We start from the raw sequence: 18,956 nt of genomic DNA on the forward strand, positions 1-18,956 counted from the left end.
GATTGGCAGCACTTTAAGTATTTTAAGACAGTATTTTATTAATAATTATAAATTTAGAGTATTTGGCCTAAATTCAGTTTTGCTCTTTCATCAAGCACCCATCTTGACCAGAGACAGGATGCAGGTTCAAAATCAAAACATTTGTAGCAAATCTGTCCAAGCATGGTAGGAGATCTGAACTGGCCCTCCAAGAGGTAGAAAAGGGTTACAGAGGCACAGAAAATAACTGATGCACTCTCACATACACACATTTGTATTTATCTGTCTCTATAGAGCCTGTGATCCTCACAGGCTTAGAGCCCCACTCCCTTAGTGGCATTATTAAAGTAAAAAAAAGCTAACTACAGAAACCTTATAGCCGCATTAGTTCAGCTTTTGGAAACAAAAATAAACCTTTCAACTCTAATTCGATACATACAGCTCTCTCCACCCATACACATAACAGTGTTTATATGCATGTGTATACACATACCCCAGCTAACTTTCATAAGATTCTGCTCTTCAACCAGTTCAACACAGGGAAACATGTATTTTGAGGGATCAAGAGTGCTGGACCTTTTTTTGCCCATATTCTTACAAACTTTCCTGCAGGTTACAGCAAGGTACCTGAAATGGCCAAGTTGTTCAAAGCAGCTCAGAACCATATAATCATAGAACCACAAGGTTGGAAAGGACCCACTGGATCGAGTCCAACCATTCCTAACACTCCCTTAAACCATGTCCCTAAGCACTTCATCAACCCGTTCCTTAAATACCTCCAGGGAAGGTGACTCGACCACCTCCCTGGACAGCCTGTTCCAAGAGATTCAGAAGAGATCTGAATCAAGATTGTGCTCTTCAAGGCAAGGATACAGTATCTACGCTATGCAAAACAAACTTTTAAGCAGTAAAATCCATTATGAACAAAATACATAAATTCCAGGGAACGGAATTTGTCTGAACCAAGGAACGAAAGACAAGTACTTATCTTTGGATACAGAACATCCATATGAAAGCTGGGGCATTCTTAAAATGTCTTGATACTCAGTTATGAGCAGGACTATTCATCCTACACTCTATTTCTGCACACAGGAAAGGAAGAGCTAAAGGCAGAAGAATTTTCTTTGGGTAGTGGGAACAACTGTATGATTATTATCCCCCACCCTGTGTAGGATTCCATTGGAGATCAAGGATGCCCTGGCAAGTGCTGGGGCATTACTACATGTATGTGGAAGTCTCACAGCTTTTATTAGTTAGATTCCTGACAACACAATAAAACCCTGTAGCAAAAGCCACACTGCTCGTTCCTGAATCATATGAAATCATTCACCATTTTATGTACAAGTTCTGAATTACAATCTTTAACCTCTTGTCGGAAAAACACCCCAAAAAGGCCAAAAAATAAAAAAAGCATTTTTGGCAGAACTGCATAGTGTACAGAAGCATGATTTCAATTACACAATATCTTACAGAAGACATACTGTAACAAAAAGCAGAGCCTATTACCTTTTCTGAGAAGGCAGTGTCCAGACAAAACTAGATGTTTCACCTCCATTATTAGAAGAACAGCTTTAACTGGACAATGGAGTACACGAAAAAAATTCCTGAACACTCCAGATAGTTTAACAGAAAAATAAAAGTACATTTGTAAACAACTTTAAAACAAGAGCCTTTTGAATATAATAAAGGTCACCGAAAGTTAAGCTGTTAAACTCTTAGGCCAAACAGCTGTATTTTATCCTTGCAGGTTTTTTATGATACACAGATTTTGCCACAGAACACTTCAGTGACAAATCTGGGCAAATACCTCTGAAGTTTTTAGTAGAATTAAGAAAAGGACAACTTCAAGGCAAAGGTCAAACTCCAAATTTACATTGTAAATTACAAGGGCAATATAACCAACTATTGAAAGGAGAAGAGTTCAACTGTGCAAAGAAGCACTTCACTTATTTTACAGTTTGAGACACTTAATATACACCCTGAAAAGTCACAAGTGACTGTTAGAACAGACTTTTATATTACGTACCATTAATTTATTTCCGCACTCATTTTCATTATTCAAACTTTGCCATCAAGTGACTTTTCATATACAATACTGATTTACCTTAAGCGGATCTCTTTTAAGAGAAGGCAAACTGCAAAAACTGCCCTGGGAAATGATTTTTTTGTAGATAATTATCAACTATGCATATGAAGCTGAGCGTAAGTATTTATGCTGCTCTGCTTCATGCTTCAGCATATCTTAAGCAAGCTGCTGGTCACACAGTGTGCCCATTTTGGTAGATGGACAGATGTATGAGAACAGCAATGCTTTGGATAACTTGTGCTATTCATAATACTACAGTTATTTTCTCTGCCAATTACATTTTGCTATAAATACGTGTGCCCTTAAGTTGATCCCAATATCAGTTTCAGCTAACTAATCAAATTATCTGCTAAGGTTTTGGGAATGATAGCCCTTCCTTTATTTAAATAAAATGAGGGAAGAGCTTGTAACTCCAAAAGGTTTGCCAACAATAGATTTATTTTCAAGACAGGATGACACTTCAGTAAACTGCTTATCATCCTTGTTCTTCACAGATAAACACAATAGTGTTAATGTTTGTTACCAGGTAGGTAGGAAGGGGAAGAGAAAATACTGTGAGATTTTAACCCTTAATGTTTTTCCAAGTTCTGCTCATGTGCTCTTATGAATAATTATCCATTTGAAATAAGCATTTCAGATTACTTCTCTTATATTTTGAGGGCAGCTGAACTTAAATTCTGTCCTTTTGCAAAACTGTTACTAAAACCCTGCCCACAACTGAGTACACCAGGAGCTTATAATTTCTCATTATATTTAGAAATGCCTCACTTTTGTACCAGTTAAAAGTTAATTCATAATCCAAACAATCAATCTGCAATGTAAACAAGTAGTTATTTTCTCTCATGTAGTAACAGTACATAATGACACTGATCATTACGTATTCTGCTTGAGTTCACTAAATGCAAGTCTTCACTCACAAAGGCAGCAGGCATTCTGTGATGGACTTCCTTTGAACTATGTTCAAATGAGTGGAATAACTGAGATTCCTGATGGTAAGCCATTTCCCTAATTTTCTTCATAGCTTCCTCTATTTGCATACTTAACTCAATTTCATAATTTGCTATTAAAAATAAATTCATTTTCCCAAGCCCTTTTCTCCTTGTCTAAATCAAACATTTACTTTTATGGTAAATACTATTCAGCCAATAAGTTGTAAGAAAATAAAAATACAAGAAGTGATATGAAGGGAGAAAGTATTTAAAGTTTTGTATTAATTTGCTTTCTGAATTTCCTTCCAAAAGCGCTACAGGGACAAAAGCTTTAAAGGTTTAAAACATGCTTTCACACATTTTTACATCTCCCTCTTTCATATGAAGGATTAGCTTTGCCTGGTGAATCACCTTCATAACTTTTACCCAGTAACTAAATGAAACTGCATGTCATCCCCCCCAAGAAAGTAAAGAAAATACAACCTTTTACTTCAAATATTTTATGAATGCAAGATTACAAGAATATTAGTCAAAATGCAGGGCTATTAAGCACTGAATCAAGGATGCTGGCATCAGTTTGCCTACCATTTTGCATGTGGAAAAAATATACTATTTCTAAAGGCATTACTAATGCATCATGAATTACTCTGGTCAGCCAACATCACCTCTGCAGCTTAGTGCACGTTTAAGTACTGAAAATAATTGTAATATTACTAGTTTGAGATGAGACACTGGAACAAAACCATTCTTAAACAGGAAATTTTTTGTTTTGCTCTTATTGAGGTAACACTGAAAACTAAAAACAAGGTCTTACAATTTAGCGGCCACTTTAACACTTGTTAGGCTAGCCTTCACACAAGGAGCATGCACACAGCCACTGTTCTTCCTTTAAATTGAGGGCTGTTGGTTAATTCAAGTCACTGCTTTCTCGCCTTATTCAATTAACCTGTTGAACTGGATGTCCACCATAGGAAAAAGAAAATGAAATGATGTTAAGTGGAGCAGACAAATACAGATCACACCAAGAAGCTAACACTCATGAGTTGTCATAATAAGGGATAATAATAACAACAATAAAAAAAAAAAATCAGTCTTTTCTGTGCATGTTTTCCATTTGAAAGGTCCCAGGAAATCATGACGTGCCTGGCCGTTTCTGTTGCTGATTTCTGATGACCTCTAATTGTTTTTTGCATTGCTGGTAGTAAGTTGAGAGACTTTTATTTTCATCTAACAGCTTTTTATGTTCTTGTACCAGACGGGATGTGTTTTGCTGGTCTTTTTCATCCTGGTCCAGTTCTGCTATTAGTTCTTGTCTAAAATAATAATAATAAAAAAAGCAATTGTCACTTATAATCTACTTCTATTTGTGTTTAGATGACTTCCTATGCTTCAAATCAGTATTTTGTTATCAGCCTGAACTGACGGGTGGTGAGATTTTATGCAGAAAAAAAAAGGTTGCCAAAATTCCACCTTATTCTTTGCCGTAGTCTGGGGAAAAATTCTCTTCCAAATCAAATCCACGTTTAAACATTAAAATAGCTGCAGCACACAGACTCAGTCTCTGAAATGGTCCTTCATATAACATCTTTCAGACATAGCTCTACAGGTCACAATAATACATACAAGGTTCCACACAAAAGTTCATATTCAATTCCAATTTTGCTTAACTATATGTACATTTAAAAACTCCAAAGGCAACTTAATAGACACAACTGCAATAATTTTGGTAACTTCTAAGTAAAGTGCTGTTTGCTATTTGGACTTGAATTTCTTAAAGCAGTGGAAAAGCAGAATCAAGCAAATTACTTTTCTGTGATTTCACTAAATTTATACTGTAAGTGTTCACTATATTTTTAGCAACAATTTCAAAGGGACAAACACACTGATAATCTTGCTGTAAATTATCCTGCAAAACTATTGTACTACTTTGTTTTACTATTTGTTTATGAGGTGACAAGAAGGCAAGCTGCCAGAAACATTTTAGCAACAAAATAGTAGAGCAGAAAGTCCATGGTAATTAAAACCTAATCATTCTATAAAAGCTGAACTAATAACTACCTTAACCAACATTAAATTAATCAATCAGAATACTACTTTTTGTTTTATCATTTATGGGCTATTATGTTCTGACTAGGAAAAAATAGTTTGGGAGAAATATGTTCGCAGACTTTCCAGAAAAAAAGATAAAGGAGGAATCTACAGGTAGAAAATCAACAGCTGTGAAACAGAAACACATTTTTATGTAATTTATTGACCGTTACAGACAATGGAAATAAAACCAAAATTAAGATCTTCACATTAGCTTCAGTATCTCCTCATGAAGTCTAAAAAGTCTAGTAGCACTTGAAAAAAGAAATTGTTCTCAGGATGCCAAACCCAAATAGATTACAGGAGGTTGATCTTACAGTGGCTTTACCTCGTTCTTTATGATATTTCTAATGCTCAAGAGGTTTACATGCACATTTTTCTCATCAGCTATTCCATCAACACCAAGGCAAGCTCCTCATTGGCAACTGCTTGCATGCAGTGGCTCAGACACCGGTGAGTGACTAGCTGGTTAGTTGGTCTAGCGTGCGAATATCTATGACCTCGAACTGCTCCTCAGTGTCAGGAAGCAGAAATGATGAAAAACAGAACACAACAGCATGTATTGCAAGCTGAAGTGCTGAATCAGCAATAACTTTGGCTCTAATCCAACAATACACGCAGTTCCTTCAGTTATATATGTACACAATGTAAGAGGAAAGAGTTATTTCTAGTGCACAGTGTAAGTAATTTAAGTACTAGGTTCCAATTCCCAGGCAGAAAAACATAAGATGCATGAATAATACTGTTTTAAATGTGATGATTGACAAAAGTTAGATACAACATAAAAATTAACTGCAAAATGAGTAACACGAACATGTTACTAAAAATTCTATAATCCATTATCTCAGCGATTACCTAAAAATTACAACTAAAAATCTTTTATTGGGCAGCGTTGTAATAAAATTCCAAGGTTCCTCAACAGCCCATGTCTTTCATTTGAAATGACACAAACTTACATTACTAGTATGTTACATACACACCTGCCACACACTCCAAAGTAGGACTTGTCCAGAGAAAAGATATTAAAACTTTCAATCACCTGCTCTAAATATCTCACCTGTACTGAGCAGCACAGTATTTCCGAGATTAAGGCTGGAAAATAACTATCGTATGAAACATTACTTCATAAAGCTAGAACTAATTGTCACAGATAATAGACTTTGTGTAAAAGGAGCATACAAGAGAACAGAAAAGGTTAAACACATTTTACTTACTTCCTCTGCAACAGCAGTGCAATTTCCGTCTGAACTTTCATATATTCTTGTGCCATTTTGCAGTGCTGTTCAAACACAGCCATAGATTCTTTGGAGTTTGGGCATGGTGCTAGAGGCTGAAAATAAGTCAGATGTTAAAAAATAATGAATTGATATCTTAGTATACAGTGTGTTAGAATGTCTCTGCAGTGTATTTAGAACGCCTTTTGAAAACCAATAAGCTTTTAAAAATAAGTGTTAAACTATGCTCTGGAAAATGTTACTGCACTCAAACCTCAAATCTGCAATTGTTAATCCAATACTCTGTCATAAAAAATCAAATTAGTGTTTAGTCCCACAGACAACAAATAAAGTGAATACAGGAATTTAATTCAGTAACATTCATGCAAATAATGTGTTGTTTTGACAGTCAAACTCGTCTTATATTTGGTTTTAGGGATCATGTTTCCCAGGGCTTGTTTTTAATAGCTTGATCAAATCCTAGTCAACCAATCTCAGATTACATAATATATTTTTTTAGCCTTGGTTAGACAAAATATAAGACACAGGTAAATATGTGGGCACTATATTTTGCAGCCCCAAATTCACACATTAGAATGAAATGCAAGAAAAAGAATCAATAAAGCACGTATTTATTACCTGTAACTGATGATCTAATGTAAGATATGCCATTGGGATGGAGTTATCTGACCCATTGGTCTCTACAACAAAACCAAAAAAATTTTAATGTATTTTCTAAGTTCCTTCTATTTTTATAGGACAAACCCAACGATCCTAAATCATTTCACAACACACAATCTGAATGTGGAAAGGCAAATGGAAATAGCAGCGTTCCAATCCCAAGGCAGATGAATCATTTTGTTTTTCTGATAAAGTTAAGGACTTCAAAATTATGGTCTATCACACCAAGAAGAAATAAAAGATTAAGGTTATCATCCTACACTTCTAGAAGCCACATAACAGCATACAGATTTTAAAAATACTATTTTTATTCAGTTTGCAATCATGTTCTCTATTTATAAAAAAATTGTGATTTCATTCTTGTTTATGAAGGATCAGCCAGCCAGCCCATGCATCTAATGATTTTAAAATTAGAAGCTGTGCAAACCAGCTCTGCCAAAATAAAATAAGCACAACCTCTTGTGCAGTTCTGAAACCTGCTCCCAGTGAGGTCTGTATCTTCCTCACAACCTGCTATACGGCATCTTCCCTGCTTTGTAGAGACACTTTGTGGGTAGCAAGAAACCCAATAACCAACCTATCTCTTGGGCCTGGCAGCTCTATTCTTACACTGCAGTCACTCGGGATTTCTCTAGTGCTTTCATTCCATATTTAACACGATTCTGAATTCCTACAGATCCTACCTTTTAGTAGCCCCCAATCTAGGGAACACAAGGTTACTGTTAAGGTTTAAGAGACAGGAGTAAAGACACACGGAGAAACTACTGATTTTACAGCTGCATTACTGCTACTAGAGGATTATATGGAGGAGGGTAGGTGGGAAAAAAAAAGGGGCTGCTTACCCATACCCCAAAAGCACCTGCCACAGAGTAGTCGTGGTAGAGAAACTAAGGTGTTGCCCTCAAAGACTATGCTATCTCCAAGAGCAGCTTCAAAAGGAAACAGAAATAAGAGGGTGGGAATGGAGAAAAACTGGTTAAGTGTATACTTATAAGGAAACTGGAAGGTGGTAAAAAAAAAAAAAAGAGAAAAAGAAAACAACTCTAAAACCAGAGACTTAATCATCACAGTATCTTAAATGAGAACAACAGAAGAAGTGCTTCCCTACATTAGACTATTGCCATATACGGCATACTGCTTCGGTAAAGGAATTATCATAATGTTTCAAATACATCAATACAGGCAAAATACTTCAGATTACATTCTTGCGCATTTCAGCACTGTGTCACAAGAAGTGCAGCTTTTCCTGTGATTGAACAGATTCAGCTGCATCCTCACTATCTCATTTTACCTCATCAATGTAAAAATGTATCCTCTTTTGCAGAAAACCAAAACTATTTCCCTCTTTAGAAATTCAAACAATTCTTTGTTCGTGGACTGCATAAACCTAACAAGAAACAAATATACATGCGGTACATTCTGTATTTACCTGAGTATAAGGTGAGGGATATCTGTGGGGCAGAAATGGACCTGACTTTAGCTTTACCGCTGTGCTGCATTTAGGGCCAAAGACTTGCAACAAACCCCCTTTGCACTGAGGCATGAATGGCAACTTTCAGTCTCCAATGAACCACGGATTGGATAGGAGCTTGCCTCTGTATTGAGGCAGCAATTCCCACAAGTGTTCACTGCCTAAAGCAACTCAGGACCTGTGCTACACAAAAGAGAGCACAGGGTGGGCTGTGGCAGCGGGTGAGGGCATTGGGAAATTGAGTGACAAGGCATAGAGTATGATCAGGGAAGTGACAATGGAAAGAAGAAAGCACAGAAGCAAATTACAAGAGTAAGCTGCCCTCCTCCCACTAAAACAGGGGGGAAAAAGAGAAGTACACATCTTACATACAGAATCACCTTATATTTGGTAAAATACAAGTGTGCATATATACATATATATATGTATATATATATGTATGTGCACGAATCAGTCCACATGTGTTTCCATTTTGCAGCTGGTTACAGGAAAAGAACGGAAGAGTCTGATCAGCCAAAGATGAAATAGATCACAAGAAAAATATTTCAGAATTTGACGCATTATGAGATACCAGCTTGTTAAACATATACATTTTGTTAACAAAAATATAATTCTTATTTATAGTCTAAGAAGGAATCTGTGGAGATCCATTATTTTCATGCAGTCCGCTACTGGTTCTTTTCATAATGGAGTGCATGATAACTTCAAAAATTGAATTAAACTATTAAATTATGTTCGCTCTTAATCCAAAAGAACAGCGATGCTACAGCAGAAGTATTTAAATCACTTTTGCATACACTTATGTTAGTTTATTTAAAAACAGTAAGATTGTGTGCACATGTATATTTTGCATAAGCAAAATCACAACACAGATAAAACAATTAACACACTCCAGCTGATACTCACCTAAAGCATTTAATTCCAGAAGTCAGAGCAATGAAAGCTTTAACTGTGCATACATAATACAAATGCACGAGACTAAAATGCTCTAAGATGTCTATTCCCCTAATTCTGCAAAACCGCACTACAGTCAGGAACTGGTGCTAAAAGATCTACATTAAATACTGGTATCACTGCACAGGTACAGTACTTTCTTACAAGCAAAATGTTGACTAGTTTATGTAGCTTAATCTAATATCTACTAAAAGTTCTTAAAGCAAAACAAAACAGTAATGTAATGATTTCATTTAAGCAAAACTAAAATGGACTGTAAATTTTGCTGCTTAGTTTTGTTAACGTCTAGGCACAGCCCCCCATCATAATCAAATATTTTACACTTTTTACAGGCAAAAACCTAACTAATGAACAAAGGATTACCTGCATCATCAGGTGTCCATGGATTACGGGTTGGCTTTTCAGAGGTTGGTCCCGAGGTAGTGATCATTCTCACACTAGGACTAGATGATCTACTGCTGTTTCTACTCTCCTGAAATGATATAATAGAAGAAAACGAAATAAAATTACAAGAAAAGTTAACTAAAGATTTTTTCAGAGGGATAATTTTTAAAGGAAAATATTAAAAAGAAAAATCAAAGTGAAGAAACGTGAACCTACGATCCTCCCAAATACTCTTCTCCCCAAGCTTTTAACCTGAAACCTCTCCAGATAGTTTGATAAAATTTACATGCACTGCAGACATAACTTCATCCCCATTTCCACTCCATCTTTACCACATAAAAATAAACATATACCATTTGCTTATTCAGCATAATAAAAAGCAGTGCTGAACAGTGTGTTCAAGACCTTTTATATAAAGTGCAACACTATGTCTAGTGATTTTCACACCACCATTCAGTGAACTCTAGCAGCTCTATAACATGAAGAAAAGTCTGTTCCAGTGTTTGATCAATAAATGGAATTCCACGCAGCTAACAGAATGCAGCTTAGTAACTGCACTAGACTGTGGTGTATTAATCTACAGTTTTCTTATGGTCCTTATATCAATTCAGAGGTTATGTGATTCATCTTCAGAAAGCATGAAAAAGGTATTTAATCAAAAAGGATGAAGCAATTCTAACAAAGCAATTAGAAAATGAGTACATTTTCTCTCACAAAGCAAATTAAGAACTAAAAAAATTCTGTTGGAAGGCCTTGTATATACAGCTCGACTCCTCTGATCCTTTTGTTCACCAAATCTCAAAAACACAATACAGAGTTTATTATTCTACTAAGCTTCTTTTTTCAGAATTAATCACAATATATATTCTTGTATTTCATGAACCCCCTCACTGACATAGTCTTAAGTCCTTTACCATGTTAATTTTATAAACCCCAGCAAGTTTCGCAGGAAAAAAAATTAAGTAAAAAGAAAAGATGCTATTAAAATACAGGTATTTTCAATATGCTGTATTTAAAATGAAATGATTAATTAAATGTGTCTATTTTTTTTAAAGAAGCACTCAAATATACATTACCTGGAAAATGTACTTATTTATGACTAATTTCCAAATATTCCATCTTAAATTAATTTTTAAAAGCCAGGGATTTCAGTCAAGTAACAATCCAAAGAGTAACAAGATCCTACACACCAAAATACCCATTATTTCAGTCGCATTACATCTGTCCTGTAATTTTTATTAACCATTTAGGTTTTTATGTTAGTAGGCAGAAACAGAGCACTAAACTATTGTAGAAATACTCTGATGGAGGATAGTATCAGGATAACAGCATCAGACATTTTGAAAGAGCTTTTGTGTTGGAGTCTTTGTTGACATTAAGCAAGGTTAAAGTTGCTGAGATAACTGCTTACGGTCAGTGTCCTCAGATATGAATAATAAACATGCTCTGCTGATGCGAAAGGTCAAAAAACAGAGCAAGCAGGGCACGCACCTAAGAAATACGCTAGTTACAGTAACTTCTCAATGCTGTACTAGATTACCTGCTCTCCCAGATTCTTTCGATCAATCAATTAACTCCCCCCCCCCCGATTTCCTTGATAAGACTATTAAGTCAAATTTACTAGAGACAGAAATGAAGGATTCATATCCGAAGTATATCTAAAAAGCACTGCAAAGCGCAAGTTCCCCCGAATGGACACCTGTTAGCTTACAGCGTTTGAGGGCGTGATGAGTGAGATGCTTTAAGCCTCTTGGATGCCAGTCCTTCTTACAGGTAAGCCAGTGACTGTTCTTTAGCAATAACTTTCTGCTACATTTCCACAGGCATCCTTTCACTCTTGCTGCCTCCAGGTACCTCAGTATGCTCAACAGAATTGTTATCAGGTTACTCTCAAATCATCTTTGTTAGGTGGCCTAACCCACATGACACTGTTAGCTTCTCAGCCTCCATTTCTCAAAAACTTGCAGTCTTGACAAACTTGCATGCTCTGAAGAATAAACTCTGATGCAAGTTTAAACTAAATGGGCAACTAAATTAAAGAAATCATTGTTACTGGCCCTGTCATCTCACCTCATCTGTGGATTTTATTTTACTGTGAAAGGGAACAGGAAAAGAAGATGTTTATCTGTGACCAATTTCACAGCCTCATGGGCAGAATGGCTGATCTGTCTAATACCAGATTCCCCCAGATTATCACACTTGGCTTGCATGCAAATGGGCATGTACATTCTGACCTTGCTTCTCAACTGTTCAATACAATACACATCTTTTTTTTCCCACTTCAAAGTGAACTATAAGAGTTATCAAGATCCAGGAAAAAAACCCCACAAAACCAAAAGGCTTAGAAGAGGTAGTTTTGATATTATAATAGCACGGTGAAGGATGATGTATCAAACCAACTAATCCAATAAAAGATACACGTGCAAGGAAATGGATACTTTACTAAGCATCTCATCACAACCTGCAGTTCCTGAGTGATTATGCCAAATATGTTTCTCAGTATCTGTATAAAATACCCAATTCCGTAATGGCTCTATCCAGTATAAAAAGTAGGTTCAGTGTTCCTTCAAGCCTTCAAAAGTTTTTATGGCTGCAGCTGAGAGTCTGCACATCTTCTCTTACAAAGGTGTTTAGGCAAGAGCAGTAGTGCTGGACAGACAGCACAATACAATGTTTTAAATTGTATGTACAGGGAATTGTGAAGGCAGAAGAAACAATTCAGTTAAAAAAAAAAGTGGAAAAATGAATAAAGCACCACAGTATATGAATGGAGACAAACGGAAATGTTGCATTTGATTGTACAGAGAGGGTTACATCAGTGCTGGTCACGTCACCTGGAGTCATGTCCAGTCTAAAGTCACCAAGCACTAAAGAAACCTATGGAAAAAACCTCAGGTTTTAACACATTTTCTCAACACCGAACCACTCCAACAGCTGGATCCAATTTTGGCCTAGCATATTTTCCTATCTAAACTGTCGATATAATAGTGTCAGTTCAGTAGTAAAATCACTTGAAAAGCACTATTACCATATGCTGTTCAATAACATCAGAAAGAGCAATACTGGAAAATGCCTAAAGCATCTCAGTAACATAAAAATAGTAATCATCAGCCATGCAAAAAAAAAAAAAAGTCTTCTTTTCAGCATAAAAAAAAAAATACATGTAATCATAAAACACACAAGAAGGTCAGATTAAAAGAGATGAGCAGTTGCTTAGCAAGGAAACAAGAGTCTTGGCCCATCCTTTCATGTAAGTGAAACTTTGGTATACTTATTATTACCAAATCCAGTGCTTTCCTTAACAAAAAAAAAAATTCTTAATTGGAAAAATCTTCCTGATTAAAAAAGAATTTATAACAGAATCATTCTCTACTGACACAGTGGCAATTTACAGGAAAAATAAGTTTAATAAAAAGACTTCTGATCAGCTTTAGTGTGTCAAACAATTAAAAAAAAAAGTGGCACTGTGCCAATCCTTTGGTTTTGAGTAGGATAGGGGCTTACAAGGGCTGGGAGTGGAGATACACACTGGCATGGCATCTCAGTGAAGAAGGCTGGGCTGCAGGGTGGGTGTAAAGGAGAATGGAATGCGGAGAAGAAGGATGTTTGCAATGAAGGCAGCGGAAAGGGGTTTTTCACATTAGAAAGGATAACTTATATATGTTATGGTGCATATGGGACAGGATAAACTGACGAGAACTATGGTAGTCAAAGATGTTTTTTTCTGCTTTGGATATTAAATTGTTTATATGGATAGCAGTTAAGATTTTTAATAAAAATTCAAGTCAGTAAGGTCAAGAGCAATAGAAACCCATGAAGAGTAAACTCTTTTGCCATAATTACATTGTGTTTGCTTTCTTCATTGTTTTTTCTTCATTCTATCACTTATGTTTCAAATATGTACACTATTAGAAGCAAGAGAGTAAAACGTGATTCTGGTATTTCTATAGCCCCTTATCAGAAACTGGCAAGGAACCAAAACCCCATCTTCTGTATCCTTCTGGTCACAAGGACAATTTAGCTAGAATATCCATACAAGCAGTAGAATAGCTTTCAAAGAAATGTTATAATACTTATTAAGATACGAAGGAAATGCTGAAATTCTGTATTTTTAAATATTATCCATTCATTAAAATGAAAAGAATGAAAAAAAATTAAATGAAAAAAGCTATAATTAAATATAATCGTACATCAATCAGGGCAATTTGGTATAACTGAGATACTGTCATTTATTTTGTTTTCCCCAAGCCTTGCATAATTTTAGTTCTACAATTAACTGAATAGACAAATTCTTTACTAAATTTTGCAGATTCATTTCTTTCTAACAAACCTGTCTTCTCTGAAGATAAAAACGTATTTCAGACTTATTTGTTATTTTCTGATAGATGTACGTAGTAAATTCTATTAAAAATACCTGGGGGACTGATGAAGTTTCCGTGGCTATTATACTCCATGGAATTAAAGAAGGATCAAATGTTAATCTCCCTGATAACTACCCACCCTCAAAAGTACGACCTATTTTAGATTATTCCCGTAGGTCGTTTAATATGGAAACCTGATTAACCTGATGAATATGCTAAGCTCCAGTTTCCCACACCCAAATAATAGTAAGGATTCCAAAATTGTTCACATTAATGACCAAATAGCCCTTGCGAACTACTGAGACAGACAATGAAGCTATTAAGAACACAAAATAAACACATTTGAATGAAGCATTAGTTGTACTTTTCTTATTTAATCTGTTCTTAGTTTAATTTCAATTTTATGTAGCACACCACTGTTCTGTTACCATGGCACTTAGGATACCAGATAAGAAGTGATGTTATTATAAAATACCTTATAGAAATAGCCTTTTGTTTTTAAAACCAAAACTTTGTGACAGCACTTTCCTGTAAATGTTTCACAAGAAATGGAGAGATAATACTGTAATTACTACTGAGGGTTCAGAGACTAATAATAAATTATTTTTATTACTGATTCACATGCTTTTTCTGCAAAAAGTGAGTCCAGTATGTATAACTGCTTTAGACAATCATAAGTACTAATTACAATTGTTTTCTACATACAGAGAGCTGAAAAGGCTTTCCTACATAAAATCTGCCCTCAGTCAAATTAAGCGGGACATAAAAACTATGTGTACATAAAAATGATAAATGCTGCATGAGGTATACAGAAAACACTTCTCATCTAGAATTCATTCATAGATTATCCTCATGGAATCTCATTTAAATGCAACACATCATTTCTACAAAAGCATCAAAAGATGATTTCCGGACCAGTTTCCCTGCACAGATTTGGTGCTGAATTTACTGAAAGATAAAGAATTGATGACAAAGATGTTTACCTGACTTGACTCTGTTCCAGTGACACTAAGATCTTGAATGGATCTGCGCCTCTGCTGTCCGTTTCCTGCTGGGAAAAAACAAAAACAAAAACAAAAACAAACCAGTGAAATCTATTCAGAACAAATAAGAAGGGTGCGACTGTTGCAGAGGAGCTTGGAATTTGTACAAATCCACAGAGAGAAAGTGAGAGAGGAGGAGAGAGAGACAGCTGCAGAATTTTAACTCAAAACATGCTGGCCTGTCAACAAAAAGTATACTCTAATACAACAACCACTCCTACCACATGAATAGCTACTGCCCTCTACTCCACCATCTACTGTCACATGTATATGGTCAGGCTTAGTACTCAGGGCAGGAGCTGGTGACGACATCTATTTCAAGTGCGTTACGTTATGGGGATTTCTAAAAGCTAGACTGCAAAGATAACAGGCTGCTAGCTTTAACCTGTTCCTCTTTGCTGTGCTCGAGGAAGACAGTAAGGACTTCTGCCCACTTGCTGCTCGCCTCACAAAAATTAAGAAGTGAAAGTGCTTATTTCTGCCCTTTGTCTCCTGCAAATGAATGAAACTATGTCCTATTCTCATGCTCTGATAAGTGTGAAAAGGGAACTGTTCAGCTAAATCACATCTCACCATCAACCTACTGAGCACAATGCTGTAATCTTTCCTCTTCTCCTTCCACCTGTTAGCAATTATCCACTAGTGACAGCTACATAAAACAGTTTAAATTTTAACACTGACATGCAATCAAAGGCATCTCCAGGAAACAGATTCCTTAAAAATAAAAGGAGATTACGCAACAGAATCTCTCTGGCTACTTTGATTTTTATTACGACGATTGTTTATGTTGTTTCTTGAGAGCAAGTCAGCTGTTCAAAAGGAAACACCAAAATGTCCTGAGTAACAGCTGACAATGCTCAAAATTCTTTCTCTTAGCTCTACATTACGTAACTTTTCTGCTAGAGGGGAGCATCTGAAACATGTCCTGCAGCCGCGGCAGCCCCTGCCCATCATCCTGAATGCAACAGCCAACCCAGTTCTCTCAAAGCCCTGTAACAGTTATTGCATTTTAACCTTTTAGACACTTCTTATTCAGCACCATTTCCATGATTCCACAGCCTATCTTGACAGGTGATTTGATTTGCAACAGTTACTATAAAAATATGAGACTATTTAATATTAATCAATACATTAAATAATATCAGACTTTAAATGTTTAAATATAGCTACTTTTACACATAGGAACACATTACCAGAAAACAGCAATATGAAATTCTCAGTGTCACTTTACCAATTTGACATGACATTTTGTAGCCTAAAATTCACAAAAAGTACCACCAGAAACAAATTTATAAGAAAATCAAGAAGGATTCTAGAACAGGAATATATTCTTTACTCTGATTACACATGAATCTGAATTGCACCTCTTCTGTGGTCTTGATCTTTAGCTTCTGGAATTGAGGGAACTTATATACTTACCCAAGCAACAACGGCTCCAGTACGTGAATGAGACAAATATGTCAGAATCTTTTAACTTGTTAATTTGCAGTGAATTTTTTCACTACCTAATCATTTAAAAAACATGATTATATATTTAACAGAATTCGGTACTGTGGATACTTCATCCGGCTACCACAGCTCATGTCAATATTCAAGATAAGAGCGATCCATCCACAACTAATACAAAATTATGTGCATGTTTCATTCAACAACATTGTTCTAAAATTAACTCAGCTGAAATATGCTTGCAAAAATATCTGAAATTCTCATTTCAGATTAGCAACATTTGTGAATTTAAAGAACCCAGCACATGTGTTGCTGAAATATTAGAACACGCCTGCCAAAACATTAAAATAATCAGGGTGGGGTGCAAGAAAGAAAAGAAAATGCCTTGGGGGAGGAAAGGGGGACACAATTACTGTGTTCTAATAAATGAAATATCTTGAAGTTAGTAGCATGAGGGAAGAGCAAGCTCTACTAGGCAATGCCATTTTAATTAGTGTAACTACTGCAAACATCTGGCAAATAGCTTAGACAAAGCAGAAATAAGACTACAAATCAACAAATACTTATTGCTCCAGATTCAAGACAAATTTCAATAGAAAAATATATTACACCACACAATCTTTATTTGAAATGATCACTGTACTTCTCTATGCTTTCCTCTCACAGTTTTGATTTTCTTCTTACCTCTTAGTCCATTTAAAACTAGTTTTTCTTCATTATAAAAACTAAGAGATGCATAATTGTACAGAAATTAATACACAATAGCATGATGCACTATGTCAGGATTTGGGTGGTTTACAGAATTTTAAGACAGAAATCAAACAGCACCAACATACTTCCTGGCCCCCAAAAAACCTTTTCACATACTGTTGCTTAACTTCTAAAATGAAACTCAAAAGGCACAGCAAACTTCCATTGTGTGCTGCCCCATACACTCTAGCAAAACTAAATTCTACAGCTTATCAAGGCTTTTGATTGTCCTCCTATTAACTCTTCTCCATGCACTTTATCAGATACTTGTGCCTCCTTTTACACTTTCTTATCTGTGCACAGTAGACTCTCTTCCTTACAACCTACCACACCCAAACCTCCCTCACACTGCAGGATAACCAGCTGAAGTAATTGTGCTAGAAGTAGTAGGTAAAACATTGATCTGAATTCCAGAAGAATGAAGCCATCGGGGGACACAAGGGTGAGATTTCTGGCTTATATTAGTTTTAAAAGTAGATGGAAAAATCACAAACCTAAAGCATATATAATTCCTATCCACTTTCTAAAGACACTCAATAAAATGTGCCTATCCTGAGAAATCATTTATGCAGTGTCAATTCTATAAAAATCTTTAACGCTGCAGCAGTTTCAGATGACAAAAACTACAAAGCCAAATGGATTCACGTTAAATGTGGTAGCTAGGTCTAACGCTGCCAGCGAATAAAAGGCTTTACTTGAAGGTATATTTGTTAGATGCTGCTTGACTGGTTTGTATTGGAAAGGTGTTCTCACTATTTTTCTTGATCATACTACTAACTATATGTAGATGGCTTTTGTTTCTTTAAATATATAGCTACTTAAGTCTTTTGTACTTACTGGGGTCTTAATTTTTCATATATTAAAAATATATTAGAATAATATTTTGGTACTTATTATCTATGCTATATATTAATTACACTCTCAATTGAAAAAAATAAATCAATACTTCACTTGCATATCTGGTTGAAGGAAAACATCACTGAAAACTAATTTGCCAAGTTGTTACTCAAAAAGGAATTGGGTGATCCATTTTTCAGTTTTTAAATTTTGTATACTAGTAACACAAACAGCATCTTAAAGAAAGTTCTATCCATCCTTATTTAAACCTATTTAGAAGGAAAAGCAAATATATTTTATAAAATCCCACCTCCACCAGCATTTTACCTTCAACTGATAAAAAATATGTATTTTGCAGCTTCAGTAGCATAATGAGTTCATGGCTGAAAAGCAGCTGAGGTAACATATTACAAAAAAGCCCAGTGATAGCAGATGTAGTACTAATACTTTGAAAATAGCCCTGCCCAAAGCAGCTGACTCATGGTAACATGCCTGCCTGGTGCCTCCTTTGCTGGGAAGCAGCTGCCTTACCATGTGCTCAGCAGAACTTCAGGCTTCAGCACACAGTGGGTCAGCGCTTGCACTGCCCCAAGGACAGAGAGGGGCTGCTCACCCCACTGACAGACAACCCCAGAGAAGTTCAGAGGAGCTGGGTATGTGGCAGAAGCGCTAAACTATGCAATAATGTGGGACTGACAGTGCATGGGTCTTGCAATTATAACTAGAAGTGGAA

General features: G+C 35.9%; 1 protein-coding gene across 9 annotated transcripts in view; it reads right to left on the minus strand.

Annotated features, from left to right (window-relative positions):
• Positions 1–550: 550 nt before the first annotated feature.
• The window catches only part of MAP3K7 (mitogen-activated protein kinase kinase kinase 7), a 48,242-nt gene continuing 29,836 nt past the window's right edge, over positions 551–18,956 (minus strand). For 4 of the 9 annotated variants that reach the window (XM_054062404.1, XM_009571082.2, XM_054062407.1 and 1 more), the window contains 6 exons: positions 15,131–15,198; positions 9,766–9,874; positions 7,820–7,906; positions 6,936–6,997; positions 6,297–6,412; positions 551–4,307 (listed from right to left, as the gene is read on the minus strand). In XM_054062404.1, the coding sequence (XP_053918379.1) occupies positions 4,127–4,307; positions 6,297–6,412; positions 6,936–6,997; positions 7,820–7,906; positions 9,766–9,874; positions 15,131–15,198 (623 nt within the window). In that variant the 3' untranslated portion in view covers positions 551–4,126. The remainder of the gene's footprint in view (positions 4,308–6,296; positions 6,413–6,935; positions 6,998–7,819; positions 7,907–9,765; positions 9,875–15,130; positions 15,199–18,956) is intronic. The other 5 variants (XM_054062403.1, XM_054062405.1, XM_054062409.1 and 2 more) reach the window with 3 other exon arrangements.

Source organism: Cuculus canorus, chromosome 3, assembly GCF_017976375.1.
Source record: "Cuculus canorus isolate bCucCan1 chromosome 3, bCucCan1.pri, whole genome shotgun sequence".
Taxonomy (NCBI): domain Eukaryota; kingdom Metazoa; phylum Chordata; class Aves; order Cuculiformes; family Cuculidae; genus Cuculus; species Cuculus canorus.